At 35.5% G+C, this 19,252-nt stretch overlaps 1 protein-coding gene across 1 annotated transcript in view; it reads right to left on the reverse strand.

Annotated features, from left to right (window-relative positions):
- CSMD3 (CUB and Sushi multiple domains 3) overlaps window positions 1-19,252 on the reverse strand; it is a 386,198-nt gene that overhangs the window by 325,465 nt on the left and 41,481 nt on the right. Inside the window, exon 2 of the mRNA XM_009905784.2 lies at window positions 4,091-4,313. Coding sequence (XP_009904086.2) covers window positions 4,091-4,313 — 223 coding nt within the window. The remainder of the gene's footprint in view (window positions 1-4,090; window positions 4,314-19,252) is intronic.

Below are 19,252 nucleotides of genomic sequence, written 5' to 3' on the forward strand. Positions count from 1 at the left end.
AGCACTTTACACTTTTTTTTCTTTTTTTTCTTTTTTTTTTTTTTAAATTAAAAAAAAAAGGACAAAGTTACTGTTGGGTATTTACTGATAGGCATTTTGCTCAGAAATTTCCTTACAAATAAGAGGAAAACTGAATATTATTTCAGTTGCAAAGTAAAATACTTGCACAGCAATGTCAAGTGAGGTTTCCAACCTCTCCTCTACCTAGTTATGTACCACACCACTGCCACTAATACCACAGTTCAAAATTAATTGCCATTTCTGCACAAATATATCCCTGTCTGTGCCTCTTCCACAAGCCTCTCAGCCCTGCTCTGTGGGAAGCAACATTTCCTTCTCCTCACAGCCGGACTCACTGGAGGGACCCTGGATCTGGTTCATCACATACAGTGCTGTTGATAGATGTGATTATCAGTCCCAATCTCTGCCTCCTGGGATCAACCCCTGCAGGACTGTGCCCTGTTGATGAGACCACAACTTGAGTGGAGTCTCTCTTGGCTCCCAACAGCATCTCTCATGGAGCAGCTGCTTCTGTCACCTCCTAATATATGTAGTGGCTACTGCAGTGAATTATTCATACAATAAAAATTTTCCATTACATGCAAGTTGACTTTAACTCGCTTTTGCAAAGCTGTTGATTTATGTGATGTTTTATCAGTTCAAACTCTACCTTCTGTTAAATTAATTTAAAAGTGGGATTTCTTATCACTAATGCAAGCAAAACTCTTGTTTCTCAAAATGGTCACCCAGAAAATTGAAAAGATGCTATGACAGGCATCTACAAAAAGCTTAGCTGAAATGATTCATCTAGAAACCCACCAAAAAAAATGGAAGAGGAGCTCTATCTGCAAATGCAAGTCATTCACTCGGAATAGCAGTCAAAAGTATTAGCTGCTTTCCCAAATAAGGTGAACACATGGTTAAAATATAAAATTAATCATTAAAAAAAAACCCAAACCATGATTTTTTAAAAAAAGTCTTCTTTTTAAAGAGAAGCTAGATGCATAAAGGTGAAAGAAAGTGTACACAGAAGTCCCGAAGATTCACAGAGAGGACAACAAGAAAGCCCTAAAAATAGTTTCTATAACATGACCCAGAAAGACTCCCCAGTATGACATTCTGCTCAAAGTTTGGTTTAAATATAGAAAGTAATAATATTGTTCTGTAAACAGATGTTTTTGTAGGTGATTACAAATATTATTTTGTTTAGGTTTTGGGGGGGGGGGTTTTATTGGCTTGGTTTGGTTTTGGCATTTAGTTCACAGATTTAAGCTGTTCTAAATTTTCTCTATAATTTGAGGAAAAGTTCTAGCATATTAAGTGGAGAGGACCAATGTCTTTTTGCTGATGTGCAATAGTAAGACAAGAAACAATGAGTTCAAACTTGAACATAGAAGATTTCACCTCAACATGAGGAGAAATTTCTTTACAGTGAGGCTGACAAAGCACTGGAACAGGCTGCCCGGGGAGGTTGTGGAGTCATCTTCCCTGGAGACTTTCAAAAGCCACCTGGATGCATTCCTGTGTGGACTACCCTAGGCAAACCTGCTTTGGCAGAGGGGTTGGACCTGATGATCTCTTCAGGTCCCTTCCAGCCTCTAATGCACTGTGATACTCTGAAGTATGCTAAACCAAGCACATACAGTAATACAAAGATGAAGGTATAATATTTACTATAGTCTTTCCATAATCACCATATCTGACATCTCTTGCATTTGTTACTGTTTAGCTACCATTTAAGTCCATCTAAATCACTTAAGGTTGTTATGCATTCACTGAAGACCACTGATGACTGTAAATGTCAACAAGATTGAATTCTGAGGAGAACAACTAAACAAAGAAGCATGAAAACTCGATGAGGGTGAAGTCAAAGATCACAAGCTTCACAAATAACTGCAAAATCTTTTACAGACATAGAGAAGCTAGAAAGGTAGAAAAAGAAGTGGTGATCTTGTGTATCTGAGACAGTCACACATTTTATAAACATATCTGCGTAGTCTCCTGAAAACATTTTGTCTACTACAAAATGAAAGGGAGGGTCACTAGTGTAACCTGATTACACTTTTATTAATGTTAAAAGTAAAATCATAGAATCCACTTCCATGTTAGAAAGAAACATAAACTTTTCACAAGTAACTCTACCTTCATAAAACTTTACTTATGTAAAAATCTTATGCAAAAAGAAAGCTCTAGGAAACATCACCTTACTACTTGCTACAACAAGCTGAGAAAATAAACGTCACCATGAAAGATTTAGTAAAGCTGGTGTAATTTTACTATCACACTTTCTTAATTTAAAACCCAATTCTCCACTCAATTTTCTACAGCACCCACACACTGGCACAATCTTTTAAGTCTTGCAAAAGTAGTCTATTTCCAGATATATGGAGGCTTAATCATCTTTTCCTTTTTAAGAGCTGATTTATTCTATTCTCTATTCTACAGAACTCCTCATCCTATTCCTCTCTAGAATGTAGTGGCATCCAAAATATACAATATCAAATCTCTTGAGCATGCCAGGCTTCCTTGGCTTTCTTTTCAAGATACTGACATTTAAAATAAAAAATCAAAAATCCCAAAGCATCAGCTTTAAAGGCTTAGTTCAATACAAAAGGAATCCTGCACAAATGCGTGCATCTATAAATGTAGATAGGTACCTATATATTTTTGCACGGAGATACCCATACATAGATACAAACTCACATGTGCACACAAATATATATAAATCTTCTTGGTAGCTTGAACAAGACATGCAAAGAAAAAATTCTCTCTCTGCAAGATATTATTTTTCTTTCCCTTCCATCTTCCTAGCTCCTAATGCTAATGATTGTTTTCCTCTTTTGCACTTGTGCAGAACATTGCTCACGTATTCTTTGAGATTATGATTTACAGTGGATTCACCAAAAGAAGATTGACATTGAGAGCTTTGTTAGACTACTACAAGTAATTAAGTCTACATGTAAATTTTATTTTTTGAGGAGTGGACAGAATGGAAGAAAACCACATGTTCTTGGTTTTTCTTGTGAATGACAGCTCTCAACTCTTATGGGTTACCTCTCCTTATGGATAGCATTCCTTCCTTCAAGGGCATTCCTTCCTTCAAGGGAATCAGCTGCACCACTCAACTTGGTATCATTTGCAAACTTGCTGAGGCTGCACTCAATCCTACTGTCCATGTCATTAACAAAGATATTGAACAATAGTGGTCCCTATAAAGACCCCTGAGGAACACCACTTTTTACTGATCTCCATTTGGATTTTTAACCATTGACTGAAACTCTACTAATGTGGCCATCCAGCCAATGCCTTCAAATAGTCCACCCATCAAATCCATCTCTCTCCTATATAGCAACAAGGATATTGCACAGGACCACGTCAAAGGCCTTACAGAAGTCTATGTAGATGATGACCTGATTTACAGAAGTCAAGACAGTTGATAATAAAGATAATTATTAAATGTATGGATAATACATCTGTTGTTATTACAGAATTATTACAAATCTCTCAAGGTACAACCTCCCAGAACTGGACATATGGACCTTGATTCTGAAGCAGACACTGATAAAAAATATTATGTGACCTATCACTCTCATGACTTCTGAAACTGTGTTTTTTTCAGTGTTGTAATCCCTTTGTGTTAGAATATGCTCATACTCAACTGGGAAACAAACAAACAAGCAAACAAACAAACCACCACCAAAACCAACCTATACTTCCTGTCTTAAATACATAGTGGGTTTTGATTTCTAAGAAAGCTTCCCATTGCAAAGATTATAAAAGATCCATCACTAGTAAATCACACCAACTGAGACTCCCACAATCCCATATTCATTTTGCATTCATTTATTCATGCTCTTATGCTTCTTAATTATGTTTTGTTGAGAATTTTTAAGGCTGGATTAATTTTAGCCTGTGCTTTAAAGCTAAAAGGCATCACAGTTTTTAAGACATTTGTGATGAGCTAAGGAAAGTGCACCTTCAAGCCTGAATAAGAAATAATCTGTAATTTAAAAATATTAGCTTTAACTATTTTCTCAACTATTTTTAATATACAAAAGCAAGTTGTGTTTTCACAATATTTATTCTTTACCTTGTTCTAAAGTTTGCAGGATGAGGATGCCCATCATACAATGACAAATAATCATATTCTTCTTCTAGAGCAAAAGACTGAAAGACGATCTGTATTCTGTTTCTTTCTTCTGCTATGATAACCCATGTACAGTTTGCACCATTTGGATATCCATATGGAAAGCCAGGGCTTTCTATAGTGCCATTAAGTCCTTTTAAAGTTCCACCACAGGTATAAATAAATCCTAAAAAGCACAAGAAAACAACAGTTAGCAATCCAAATTTTATCAGCTTTCAACAAAATGTATCATTAGAATCCATGATTTTAAAAAAAAAAAAAAAAGGAATAAAAATATCAAAATACTTGTTTGGAAGTACTGCATTTAGAAAGGTAAATCCCATGTTTTATAACAAATGAAAAACAACTCCACCCACCTAACAAATGTGTTTTCCACACTGTTTATGTGAAGACATATGGTAGCATCTTTGAAGATAAATACATGTAAACAACATCTATGACTAAATTTGGTTACCTATGAAGCAAAGTATTTACATCGATTCCCTTTTTTTTTGTAAAGAGGAAGAGAAGCAGCCAGAGCAAAGTAAGTGAGTCTATTTTGGTGCAGGTCTGATACAGATCAGCTCTATTAACCTTTCTTCTCAGATTTTGGAACTAGAAGAGGCTGGAAGGATATTTACAGCGAACAAGTCTTCTTCAATCAACAGTTTTGGATTATAGAAGTGGTGTACTTAAAGACTCAATGCAAAATAGCCATCTGTTACTTCATTATATTATCCCATTTAAATAACTGCATTGTGCATTTGCCACCAGAAAGAACTTAGTAATTTTTTCTAAGTTTTCCAAATAAAATATTAACAGCTCACATATTTTGATTGACCCTAAGTGAGTGTTGCTGTTTAACCAAGCCAAGCCTCACCCAGCCGCTTGCTCCCTCCTCCCCAGTGGGGTGAGGGAGAGAATCGGAAAGGTTAAAAGTGCAAACATTTCTGGGTTGAGATAAAGACAGTTTAATAGTTAGGGCAAAAGCTACACACATAAGAAAAGCAGAGTAAGAAAATCATTGGGTAATTTGGTAGGCAAAATTTTAGCCATTTCCAGGAAAGCAATCATACCTAAGTTACCTTGGAAGGCAAACACCATAACCCTGAAAATCCCCCCCTTCCTCCTTTCATTCAACTTCTGTCACTGAGCATAACATCATGTGGTAAGGGATAACCCTTTGGGTATTTGAGGTGGGCTCTCCCAGATGCGCCCCATCCCAGCTTCTTGCCCCTCCCTGGCCTATTTGCTGGTGAGGGGCAGTATGAGAAACAAGGAAGGTCCTGACACTGAGTAAGCACTAATCAACAATAACTGAAATGCTCTTCTGTTATCAACACTGTTTTAGTCACAAATCCAAAATGTAACACCATGAGATCTACTATGAAGAAAATGAATCCTTTTTAACATGAATATCCCCAGTTGCAAATGGCCCATACATTCAAAATCCAAATTTTCTTAGACTATAAACAACTTTCTGTATAGAAAAAACAGTTCCTGAGGAAAAGAAAAACAACCAAACAATAGAAAACAAGAATAATTGTAAAAGGATCTTTCCCAAGTCACTGTTTCCTGGCAGGGCAGTTCTTTGTACTCTTTACTCTCAGTTCTAATGCATAGTTACAGCAGTTCCTAAGTCCTCTATGTCCTTATGACACTTTTTTCTCTCCACCAGCTTTGCACTCTCACTGTATGTCTACAGTCCCTCTCCAGGCTTTCTGCTTTCTTATCTCTTCCATTCTACACCAATCTTTCTGCTTTTTTCCTTTGCACCCCCAAAGCTTTTCTTCCTCGAGCATGCTCAGAGCAAGCCCTCTCGGCTAGTGGAGGGATTTCATGAGCCAAGAGAAAGCACAAAGCACTCAGTTGCTCAGCATGCTCTTTCAGAGAAACATGATATACCTTTCATAACAAACTACAAACAAAGCAGATGCTGTCTCTTTAATTATACACATGTATAGATTTGAGCTCATTAAATCATCTTCTTTATTGCATATTCACATGCATGTCTTTGTATATAGCATTTAATTTGCAGAGACATATTTCTCTGAAGTACTAAGCAGAAATTTCTTAAGGCTTTATGTTTAGCATTGCTACACTATAAAGTAACTTTTCTTGACAACAGAAGAGGGGCACATGCAATGTATTTATCTTAGCTTTTTCATATTTATCTTGAAATATGAGAAAAGATGCCTCTTATGAAGTGTGATTGCTTTTGTACTACAAATATTAATATATCATAGATATATAGTATAGAAAGAGAATGGAAGATCCTCCTGAAAGCAATTAGGGCTTTGTTTGCCTCATTGGGCATGTATAACAAATTTTACCTTCTACTGCAAATTAGCTTGGGGAATTAATTTTCATATCAGTGCCTACATACTTTCATTTGTTATCAAGCGTCATTGTTAGGAGTCTGGTTTATTTATGCCTTTCTGCATCTCCCTTGTATACTCAAACTATTTTTAAATCTCCTTTATGTGTTATTATTTATTATTTAAGTTCAGCTGGTTTATTTAACACTTCAAAAATCATTTGGAATAAGATTTGTGCACAAGCCACTTTACAAAACTCAACTATTTATTCATCATGAGACCTTTATCTTAGGAATCTGGCACCTCCCACCAAATATATTGGCTCTGTCATTCAGGACCAGAGTCACTATTGCTGTATCTAAGTCAGGATAATTATCAATTATCCACATACATATTATTCTCTTAATTCACTGCAATCTACAAAGAAAATCATAGAATAAATCAGGTTGGGAAAGACCTCAGAGATCATCAAGTCCAACCTATTACCTAATACCTAACACCTCCTGACAACTAAACCATGGCTTCAGGTATCACAACCAATCCCTTTTGAACACCTTCCAGAATGGTGACTCCACCACCTCCCTGGGCAGCCCAGTGTATTTAAGGCCATGCCTGTGGTTGCTTTACTTAAACACTCTGATAATGGTGGTGGTGACCTAAGTGTTATTACACATTTGCTTTCTGTTGTGTAGACCTTGAAGAAAAGTGCAACAGACCAGGAGAAGAGTGAATTCTTGAAGGTAGGGACAGCAGTGCCATGGGGCACCCTTTAAAGCTAGTGTCATTCAAATAATCTTCTGTGATCAAAACTAAATTTAAAAAACAAACAAACAAACAAAACCAAAGACCCTTAGTAAGTGCCTTGTGAGACAACACAACACTTCATTATGGAACCCAATGTGTTTCATATTGAATCCACTAACTATTCCTGTCCATACACATATATGAAATCAAAACTTTCATGACATATAAAAATTCCACTTACTCCCTTTATTGCATATCCAAATTGTAAAAAAAGAGAGATATTCATATGCTGGAAGATATAACTTGATAATTTTCAACAATGACTATCAGAAAGTACCACAACTATACAGATGTCAGAAGATATATATTTAATTGCAAGAGAAGGGGAAAAAAAAACACCCAACCACAAAACAATGAAGTTTGATTTTGATAGGTAAACCCTTTTAATCTGTAAAATCATGCCACCAGAATTCATAAAACATGCACTTTAATCTCTGCTTTTATATGTAAATCCATTCTGTAACACTCTTCACCTTGGCAGACCAACTTGGTTACCTTCAAATTATACAACATGCATTAAGTGACGGGTCTGATCAAATGTTGAAAACGTGACATTTATTTTCACTAGGCAAAATTCATGATGAAATAACTGGTAACGTACTGTGATCTTTTTTTTCATCTACATTTCAGAGCTAGCATTCAAAATAAAATTTCCTTGCAAACTTTTACATTACAGAGAAGATTTGATTCAAAGCCTGAGATAAAGAATTGTGAAAAGCTTGAAGTAAGACCAGAAAAGAAAAACACTTGAAGTTTTAAGATGAACAGCACCGAAAACGTTCTTTAAACAAGTAGTATGATTCAAAGTTTCCATTTTATTGTTTTCTACCAGATTTTAAAATTCAGATGTTTAATTCTCATCAATTTTACATAGAAAAATATTTCTTGAAATCAGAAAACACTTCTGGTCTTTGATCCATTGTGGGATTAGAGCTGCATCAGTAACATCAGTTCTATCTATGTATACAACTTTAATTGCCTTCTAACAAAGTGAACTAAAACACCATATCCACACCCTTTGCCCTTGTATGTCCCATAACTACATTCACACACTACATTACAGGATTGTCTTATTTTTCTTTTCTTCCTCACAATTCAGCTATGCTGTAAATAACATGTTTCCTCACCTCTCACCTTCCAAGTACTCCACATCTTTTGTTTCATATTCTTTGTTTAATGTATTATTTAATAGTAGTCACCACTGTAAGATAATTATACTGTCTACATTGATTAACATACTCACACATTTTGAAGTTGCTCATGTATATCCTTTCAAAGAGACATTTAATATTTGCTGTCATTTACATCAAGAACAAACTGAGAAAATCGAAGATGACTTGCTCACATGCTGCTTTCTTTTCCTCCTGTATCTTTTCTGATATCTTGATCCTCTTTCATCTCTTTCTTTTGCATCCACCTTAAAGCACAGTCAATTGTATAAATAGTCCTTAGCCATGCCATCCATGTTCATCTCCTTTTTTTGTGTGCAATCTGTTTGCAAAATTGTTCTTTTCTCCCTAGTTAGTGGTTGTCCTTCATTCAGGATCCATCAACTTGACCCACTTATCTCTCCCACTCTTTGCACATTTCTGCAACAGCTTTTTCCATTTGTTATATTTGATCACTTGACTATCTTTGGCTGCAAGAAGCAGCTCATTTTCACTATGACCAGACACTAGGAAGACTAATTCTAATGGTTCTACTAGTTCTAATTCTCTTCCATTCTGCTGGATTCTCTTTCTGTTGTCTTGCATTATCATTATGTTAGGTTTTATGGTGACTGCCTTTTTATCCTTCTTAGTTCCTTATTCTCACTTATAGTCCTTTTTGTCCTTCCCTACCTCTTGCTTTGTAGTTTCATGTTATACTCATATATGTGTTTTTCCAGACTTCAAAGAATATAGTGGAATGCTACAGTAACAGATTTTATGGTGACGAACACTTTTCTCCCTCCTAGCAATCCTTCCCAGTTTTGGAAAAATATACAAAATCTTTATTTCTAAACTGTCTCAGCTTCTCCATTATTTAAATTGTTCTGACATGCCTTAAAACAAGATCTTTGAGCCCATTTACAAAATGGAAATGAGGATGTGCTCATCAGATGTAATGAGTGCATTTTACTTTGGACTGCATTTTTAAATTTACCTTTTTGTTTTTTGTTATCATATTGTAGTTCTCTTCCATGAATGCTTTTCCTTTATCCAATAGGCCTCTTTTCTGCACAAACCTGGTATTCCATCTTTAACCTTAACTTCCAGCACTTGACTTTTTTCCATATTGGTACAAACATGCAAGGTAATTATCTCCTTTAATGCACTGGATTTATTTTCTTCATATTCTCCATCTTTTCTGTTGTCTCCTTCAACTGTCCAGTACCTTGTGTACTTCTTTCTTTCTCTGCAATGTTTTCATAACAGATGTGACTGGTGACTTTTACACTAAGGACACTCACTGGTGTCCATCCCTAACAGAAGATTACAACACCCTGATTCTTTCTGAGTCTTACTTTCCTTCTATGCTTGGCATGGCAAGTGTACATACCAGCAGCAAGCCCCCATTGCAGAACATCAGAACTGAAGTATGCTGTACCTGTGTATTGCTCTGCAGAGGCATGGATATCCATACCAGCTACAATGCATTAAATGTGCTCATTCAGAAATCTCTACCTTGTATTCATATAGACCTCTATACCTGCTTAACACAATACTCAGTACTTCAGGGAATCCTTCTCACTTCCTTCTCAGCTCCAATAGCAGCTTTTACACTGAACTTTCTATCAGTTCAGCAAAGTCTATGTTTATGTTTAACATCTTGCCTGACCATTTAGAAAATAACCCACCATTGATTTAGTGATATTTTTATTAAGTCACAAAGTAATACTAACTTCCTTTGTTGTGGTTATATCTATCTGTGTTGCTTTTTTGATTTTCTGTCTTTATTAGTCACCCTTTCTTTTACATATAATGTTTATTTCTCTTTTCTTTAGAGAAATGCCAGGCGTGCCTAATAAAGCCTTGTGTAAACCATAGAAATCTTGTGTTTGTGAAGAGCACAATGCAAGAACACCATTGTAAACATCTTTGTGATTATGAGCTATTATGAAGTCCAAGAAATTCAGAATTTCTTAACTAAATTGCCTTTTCATTTCTGTTTCTTCTTAAAAGCACTTGCTTTCACAAACAAAATAATTGAATGCTTACTCTCTGCAGAGTTTACTTGAACTGTGCCAACATGTAGACATTACAGAATGTTCAAAAGAAGCTTGTTTTAAGGCTTTTTTTCTTCATCTATGATTTCCATCATTTTAAGGTTATGAAAAAAAATAAATAGATATACTTCTTTGGAAATAATTGAGTAAGATAGATTGCCTTGCCATTGCATGAGCTACAACAAGATGCCAAAATGGCTTTTCTAATAATTTCATATGGTTGGCTGGAAACCCTGTAACAAGCTCAGAGGAACTAGTACAGAATACCACCCCCAAAAAAGGCTATCACTGTAAAGTAATTGCATTTCAAGGACTTTATGGAGGTGCTGGTTTTCTTCCAAAGTATAATTTCTTATTTCTGTTTCAGCCACCTCTCTGAAGGAGGTTCAGAAGTATTTTAGTGCTGTCTGCCACTTGTCTCAGCTGTGGAAACTGGAAGAGGAACAAAAGATTCTGCCTTTTCATGTCAACATTGAGCATGTTTCTTTTAAGAAACATAAGGTCTAAAACTTAAAAAAAGCAGAGCTGCTCATATTCACATGGAATCAATCCCAAAGGTTTAAAATGGCAAGGTGCTAAAAGAAAACAATTGGATTTCACTTCACAAAACCATTTTTGTTACGTGTGTGGAAATAAACATTTATTGCCATTGTGTGCTCCACAATAGAAAACTGCTATTTCTTTAAACTGAAAACAAAAAAAGGCTTTAACATGAATAGTGTCACCAGTCTTTGAGGAATTTTAAATGAGATGTAACATAAACCTACAACCTGTAAGTCATTCAACAGAAGAAGATCAACAATTTCACAGTTTTGTGGGTTTGGTTTTGTGGTTTGGTTGGTTTTTTTATCCCCTTTACCCTTAGGACTTAATTACTTTGGGTTCTACATAACTCTTTGACAGGAAATAGTCTTCTGTTTCTGTTTTAAAAAGCACTGCTATCACTGCCACAGGTGAAAGTCTGGTTTCAACAGTCAACTGAAATGCACTCAGGTTTCAATCTCTACTATGTAATTAACTTTTCCTGCAAGGATATTTCAATACTTCTGTTCTTCACGAAATATCCCAAATGCTTTATAGAGGAAGAATCATCTGTTCCATTATAACTGTCTCCATGCTCATGCAGCAAGAGAAGGGTAATCTCTCAAATGAGACAAACATCGGGGAAATTTAACTAGACATAAAAACAAGGGAGGACATTTGGAATCTCATCACAGAACAAATTAAAAATCTTCTCTGGGATTGAAAGCCTGCCGTAATTAATGCCCCTCGCACACACTGGCACAGTCAAACTTGCAGGGGAATCAGATTTCTGATGTTTGGGGAGGCTGTAGATATGTATTAATGGTGTAAGTGTTGTTTTAACTTTGATTTCGAATAATAGAATTTCTGCTCTTGGTGGCATTTGGCCACGCTGCTTCTCCTTCCTGTGTTTAAGAATAATCATTTTGAGCTATAACTTCCACATTTTAGAAAAACTAGCTGTGAAAAGCACCCTCGTTAGTACCATAACCCTGTGCTCTTTTCTCTTTTTCTACCCACTCTTTTTGCAGTTCTTCCTCTTGAAGAGTGGGAAGTAACCAGCATGCAACCAGAAACTGATCCAGGAATCTTCCCTGCAGCCTTAAAGAGAACACTGCATCGAAAGCATGTCAGAAAATGAATTTGTGCAGATTTTGTCTTTGATCACATGGGAAATTTACTCTGTGGAAAAGATATGAACAGAGATTCCACTATAAAAATAGGTTGTTGAAAGAATTACCTGTATTTTACATTTCCTTTCCACTATTCCCTTTACTACAAAGCTAACCACATATCCAAAGGTCTTGTACTGTGTTTTATTTGTTGGGTTATTTAAAATGTGTGATCTGAGAAAGTGTTAGTTTTATAACCAAATTGGGATATTTTTGAAAGGTTATTTTTTGAGCCAACACTTAACAAGTCAAAATGTGGTCATTTAGAGTGGAAGACCACTTCCAGAACACTGTAGACTGACAATAGCATTTTGAAGCATTTATGTTGTGTTACAAATGACAAATCTTAATTTGCACAGACTTCCTAATTGATTTTTTAATAACATACCTTATAGTTTTTTGTTGTTTTTTTCCCTTAACATGTACTGTTAAGTAGTCAGCCTTTTCTATGTGAACTGCATGAAAAATAGTGGCAAGATATAACCACTGCAGTAGCAGGTCAAACTAAATCTTCTGAAGTAGGTTGGCATTTAGTTCAAAACTTGCAATATATTGCTTCTAAAGCTTCATTACTGTTGTATTTATTTCTTTTTCTCTATATTGACAAAGATTTTTCTGCAAAGAACAGCTCTCTGGGTCTCTAAGTAGATAACAAAGCTTGAAAAAGTTACATTTGGGGAAAAAAAAATCAGAGTAAATTAAGTTGCTCATAGTAGAATAATTAATTAACAATACTGTGAAGTTGGTAAATATCAGAATTCTTAAATAAGGAAAACAGTCACACAATAAGAGTCTTTGCTCTTGGCGATAGTGGAATATAACCAAATTCCTTCTTTAAATATAGAGGTTAAAACAAAAGTAACTTCCAAAGAAATTAAGATATATTTAGAGCTACACTTTTAAACTAAAAGTTCAAAAGTCCAAAAAGCCTTCATTACAGTGTTCACACTAATTGTAACCTAACGGCAGAACAGTCATTACAATGATGACTTGAACTCCTTAAATTTAAAGCCCGTTGGAATACACAGTGAATCTGTTGTTATATAGCTGGTTCATTAAAACCTAGGTTCTGGGATATGGACCTCTTTAACAAGATTTATGTAAACACATAATCTAGTGAAGGAAAAAAAAAAAAATAAGTAAAGACAAACACAATTACATCTGGGAGTTTGAAATCTTGCAGTAGTTTCAGGTAAGTGACCAAGAGCAGATTATTGCAAATCTAAAACACCTGTTAAAATTAGTATATTTAAAGAAAGAAAAACAAAAATCTATACTCCTTCTAAAACACCATAGATCTAGTCAACCTAAAAAAGGGAGGGGAAGAAGCAGGAAGAAAACTCAGAAGGATGAAAAAAGTCTCAGTAAGCGTTCAGATAGGAACTAAACATTATCAAATAAATATGACGCTGGTTTGAAGTGACTTCAACAAGATTAGAAAAGACTTTGAAGACTCAGTGTTTGGAAAATCAGGGCAAAATTAAGGTTCTGTTTTAAGTTTCTGCCAAAAGAAATTGAAATAGGAATGGCACAGTATTTACTGTACACTGCCACAGACAGTCTTCCTATATTTTGTTCATTCTTTCGCTAAATAACAGACAAGTCCTCCAGCAGCTCAGATTGCTTTAGATGTAAACAACCTAGAAAGTTCTTTTCATTCTCACAAGGATTACCTTCAGAAGCAATGTATTTTTTTTAAGAAAAACAACAAACAAAATCCTTCTTGCTTTAAACCACATGGAAATTCTGATTTTTGAAACTGCTATAAACTTTAGAAGAAAAACAGATCTAACTAGTGCTTCTCACTTCTGAAACACGGCCATTCTCATTTATTGCTACCACTAAACCAACAACTCCAGTATTATCAATAATGTTTATATTACATGAAGTCCCAATTACTATTTACATTTATAAAAAGCAAACACCACCACTGAAGCATTTGACTCTAAAATATGTTTTAGTAAACAAACAGCATAATTATCAAAAAAGAAAAATGGAAGTGATTTATTTCTCTGTATGGTGGAAAACACTGTAAGGTCATGAAAAACTTTTCCAAACTTTTGATAATACTTTACCGCAGGAGGAGTTTAGATGTATTCAACTCTCTGGCAATCTTGAGTTGACCTCATCTTTAGAATATTTAATAGTGATAACAATGTGAAAAAGTTAGCATTTGATTATATTTCTCAAAATGATATTTCAGAGTGAATTTTGGTTCAATGGTCCTAAGACCACTGAAGCTGTTGCTTTTATTCTATGTATTTATTCTGGCCCTTTTCAGACACACACACTGCTTCCTTGTAGAGACAGCCAGCTGAACTTCATACCACAAGCTGTCAAGAAGGAGCCCAGCATATTTCAGTAAAATGTTGGGAGCTCATGTGATTCACTAGGTTTTAAATTTCAGCTGATAAGAAGTTTCCCTAAGTAGCTGTTCTTACTATGACGGTGAATTACAGAGAGAGAGAGAGGCAAGGGAGTGCACATTAACTGATTCATCCACCCCTGTCTACCAAGTGAGATAAAATCACCATGTAGAATCATCACCATCAAGAAAAGCTGCATTATCTCTTTGTCTAGCTAGTTAAAACCTGAAGCCACACTGTGACCATTTCAAGAAATGAGAAAGAGGAATAAATATGTAATGGCATCACTGGTCTTTTTTTCCTCTCCTCCCTTGAAAATAACAGTGTCAAACAAAAACCCACCCACTCCATCCCAGCATCAAAATAAAAACTATTTGGTCTCCTAACAGACTAGTTATCTTTTTCCATAGTCCTGCCAACTACATCTTCCAAACAACAATGCTGGATCACCCAAACTTGGGTTGCAAAAGAAAATGAAGCAAAAACATTACAAGAAAAGCCAGACTGAAGAATTTCTGTAGAATAGCATTAATTTCCTGCCTCCTAGAAGGAGGAACCTGTGCCTTTTCTTATCAAGTAAATAAACCATGTAATTTGCTATTAAATTAAGTGACTTTACATCTTGAATTGACATGTTCCTTGATTTTAGCTTCTATCACTTGGTGGCAACTGTTTCTCCAAGTGTCACATTCATCCTGCAGGACTAATGCCTGCTTTCAGGAGCCAATATTTCTGGAATTAATCAGTACCTTCCATTTCTAAATAATTGCTGGTAATAGGGCCACTGGCTTGTGAATAGTCATACCTTCTGACATGACAAACTACCTCTAACAGGAAAGCTATTACTTGGAAACAAATTCTACTGCATTGAAAAAATCCTTGTAAAGGATCTCTGCAGACTATTAAAGCTTGTTCAGTTCTGAACAGGGAAAAGGGAGACCTCTGTGTCTTTCTCAGACTGAATCAGTCATACCCTCCCTATTAAATATTAGATAATAGCAGTGTCTTACCTAACAGCATGTTCAGACAGGAGGTGCTTTTTTGTAAGTCTTTTAAAACTGTGTTCTTTATTTTGTCATTAAAATAGTAAAGCACCTTAGTATACATATTAAGGAGCTTTTTGCCCCCCTAAATCAGAGACATGTTATTGTAATGTTAGCTACCGTTTCCCTACTTCGAGTAATTGAAAATGTCTGCTTATAAGAGAACAAAGACTGTACAGTCTTTTTTATGGGAAGCATTATGAAAATCCTTTATAGAAGTATATATCCATGTATGTGAATGCACCATGGCAAATAGACTGATAGATGCTAAGGCAGGCAAAGCACATACAGTATAGTATTCACCAGGAAATAAAAACATGCCTTCTAATACTCCACATTGTCCACTGTTATAAGAAAAAAGCTCAGTTTTATCCTGCATAAGGTATATGAGTTGTTGTTCATAAGAGGGAAGACTTTCCTAGTAGTTCAGGAAATCACAGTGTGGCTTTGCTTCATATATAAAGATTGAAATATTTACTTCTTACAGAAAGTGGGACTCAGGAAGCCCAAAAAAAGGACTGCAATACAAGTCCTTCCAACAGAACCTGGAGAGACTTCCTTCAAAGCTTGTGACTAATTTATTAGAGCATTTTTGAAGACCTGAGTGTACTGAATACATCAGCCACAGTACCACTAGAAACCTGAAGGACGTGAGTGAAAACTTTGTTACCGGGGACTATATTTTAAGGTCTGCTCTAGCTCCCTAGATTACACCAGAAACACAGTTTGACCCCTTTAGCTGGCAAGCAGGATCATACTACAAATATTGTTTCTTTGTGCTCAGTCTGAGGCAAGAACATGGAATTTGGACTGTTTGGGGAAGAAAATAGCAGAAAAGTGGTGCACAGTAGAAGACTGCATCAGTGTCAAAAAAAGTTTTAACTACACTGAAGAAGGTGGAGTGATGACCTTGTGTGGCACTATCTGTTCAGTCATGGTTTGTGCACTTGGAAGCAAAATTTTTTTGAATACTTGGATATAGCTTTCCATTTTTGTTTTTGCCATATAAAGTAATTTTATTACATCAAATCTTTCTTGACTATATATCCAAGTATATTTTTATTAATGTTTCTTAGTGCCAACATGAACTTCTGGTCTAACTAAAACTGACATCCCAGATAGTAGTTAGCTGTTCACAGTAATTACTGGGGTATACACAACTTTGTTTCAAGGTCTTGCCCTCCGTGTTGTCCCAGTTTGTGCCCTGCAAAGTATTGGACATAGGATACTTGCAAGTCAGTTTCATGTATGTGTCTTCTAGACCATCTTAGGTGTCACTGAGGCTGTTACCTAGCATCAAAGCCAAATTTGCAAACCTCTATATTTTGTTTCTGTAAAAGTATATTTGTTTTCCCAGCCTTAATTGTATGCCCAGTGACTCCTCTGCCAGTCTATCCAGAATTGTCTAATTGCTAAATGCAGTCCAAGGGTTTAAGTCATCTTTATAATCCAATACTGACATTTATTCGTCTTTCATCTGCTTGCAAATGAGATGCAAAGAGCAGAATTTGATTAAACGTGGGTGTTTGCAATACCCTAACAGCAAGGCTCCTGTTACTATCAGTGGAGTGTCGGGCAATAGATTTGGGAGTGCTTAGTCACACACATCAGACTGCAATGGAACAAGCTTATTTCCTATAGTCTCTATTGATTGTAACACGGGACAGAGTGTCAGATTCTAAAATCAGACCTTTATGTGCATATGTGGAGTTGATGGAGAGATGGCAGTGAGAAGGCAGAGAATAGTGTATACAGCAGTACTGCTTAACCAATGATTTTTGGGAAAGGGTAGTAGAAGAGGCATCAGAATTTTGCAGTGATTTCATCATTTGAAGACAGACAAGGTCAGAAGAACGTTGGCAAGGAACACACAGCTTTTGAGAAAACAATGGGTAAAAAGGAACATAACTGTATTTGATTTAACAGACTTCTTAGTGAAAAGTAACTGCTTTAGAATTAATGGAGAAAAAAAACTCTAGAAGGCAACCTGGACAACTTCTGCTCTGAATAAAATGTCAGCAATACCAAAGCAATAATCTAAGATGAGGAGAAAAACCAACCAAACACACACAGAACCAAACACAAACAAACAAAAAACCAACCAAATGAAAAAACACCAAAACAAAAAACAGCCACCAAAAAACCAGTGATCCCACAAAATTCTTGTAATGCTGTTATTTTGAATCAATGTACATGACAATTCTTCCTCTGAAGTACTAAATCACATCTCTCTGGCATTCATTGGAATAAATCAAATGAAGACAAGCAAGTTACAATATTATATTCAACTGCATTCATAAATAAAAAAGAACACAGGAAGAACCAGGGGGGAAAAAAGCAGAGACAATGTGAGACTGAATGAAAGGAGGTAATTTAGGTAAGAATAGGTTATATAAAAAGAAGTGATTAAATGATAGGTCAGGCAGTTCAGCAAAGATGCTCTGGAATTATTGTTTTGCCAAATCCTTAAATATTAGAAGAAGATAATTATACATTGCAGAATTACAAAAAACACATTCAATTCAACAAATGCGCTCTCAAAAAAGTTGTTCACACAGAGTAATACTCAGCACATAAATTTACTAAAAATTCAATCTCACTAGAGAGAATTCCCATAATTGCATAACACAGACACAGAAGCAGACATGTTCTAGATGCTAATACCTGTAACTACATTATGTGATTGTCTCACTATAATTCCTCTAGTTCTATTGCTTATAAGATTAAAGCAGATACCAAAACCCTTTCTTTGGAAATCTCTTACTTTCTTAAACCTACAGCATCCTACAAAAAACTTTGAGATGAACCAACAGCTGAAGCTGCAATTGAACAGGCAGAATTTACCTCCATCAAAAAGTGCTCTAGAGACAGCACTTCTGTGTTTCATTCTTTCCTTTGCCAATTACACAATGATAATTATTATGAAATTGTACTGTACAAAAATAATTGGAACATACCTACTGTAACTACATCAAAGCCTCTGAATCTCTGTATATTTTCTTGATAATCGACTTAAAAGAAAAATGGTGGAATAAACTATCAGTTTCTATACATTTCTTCTGTATTACTTCCCTAGCTATATCAGATTACACACTCACTTTGGTAGATGTCACTGCCATTTTAAGACCTGCAGCATTCATTTCTTCCAGAATTACATTTTCTTAGTAACCACATTGCTGGGTTTGTTTTTTTTTTTTTTTTGTGTTGTCGTTTCTTCTTTGTTAAGCAAATACACTAATTCTTTTTCTAGATTACCTTGTTAAATACATACACATGCTTTTCCTTAGTATTGCAAACAAAATGTTCCAATCAAACATTCAGATTCTCACTTGTGGCCTTTCATGCAAGAAAGGAAATAAAGAACAAGGGAAAGAACTTCTGGTATAGGATGAAAAAAATAGGAAACCTTGTACTAATCTCAGAAACACATGGAAAAAATAAAATATGATGCTGTAACAACATTTTCCCTTCATTTAACATCTTGGTGAGGTCTAATACATGTTCTTCACAAACACTAATTTTCAAAAATGGGCAAGATTTGACCTTTTCAGTATGACCGCCTTTGAAGTAGATCTGAACCTGCTGTGAGTATTACCTTTCTACAAGCCTTCCTCCAGTTTGAAAGACAGAGAAAAAAAAATTATCTTGAAGCTCTTGGAGAATAGAACTGCATGTGTTTTGCTTTTTCTCTCT

The sequence above is a fragment of the Dryobates pubescens genome, chromosome 14, assembly GCF_014839835.1.
Source record: "Dryobates pubescens isolate bDryPub1 chromosome 14, bDryPub1.pri, whole genome shotgun sequence".
NCBI classification, from domain to species: Eukaryota; Metazoa; Chordata; class Aves; order Piciformes; family Picidae; genus Dryobates; species Dryobates pubescens.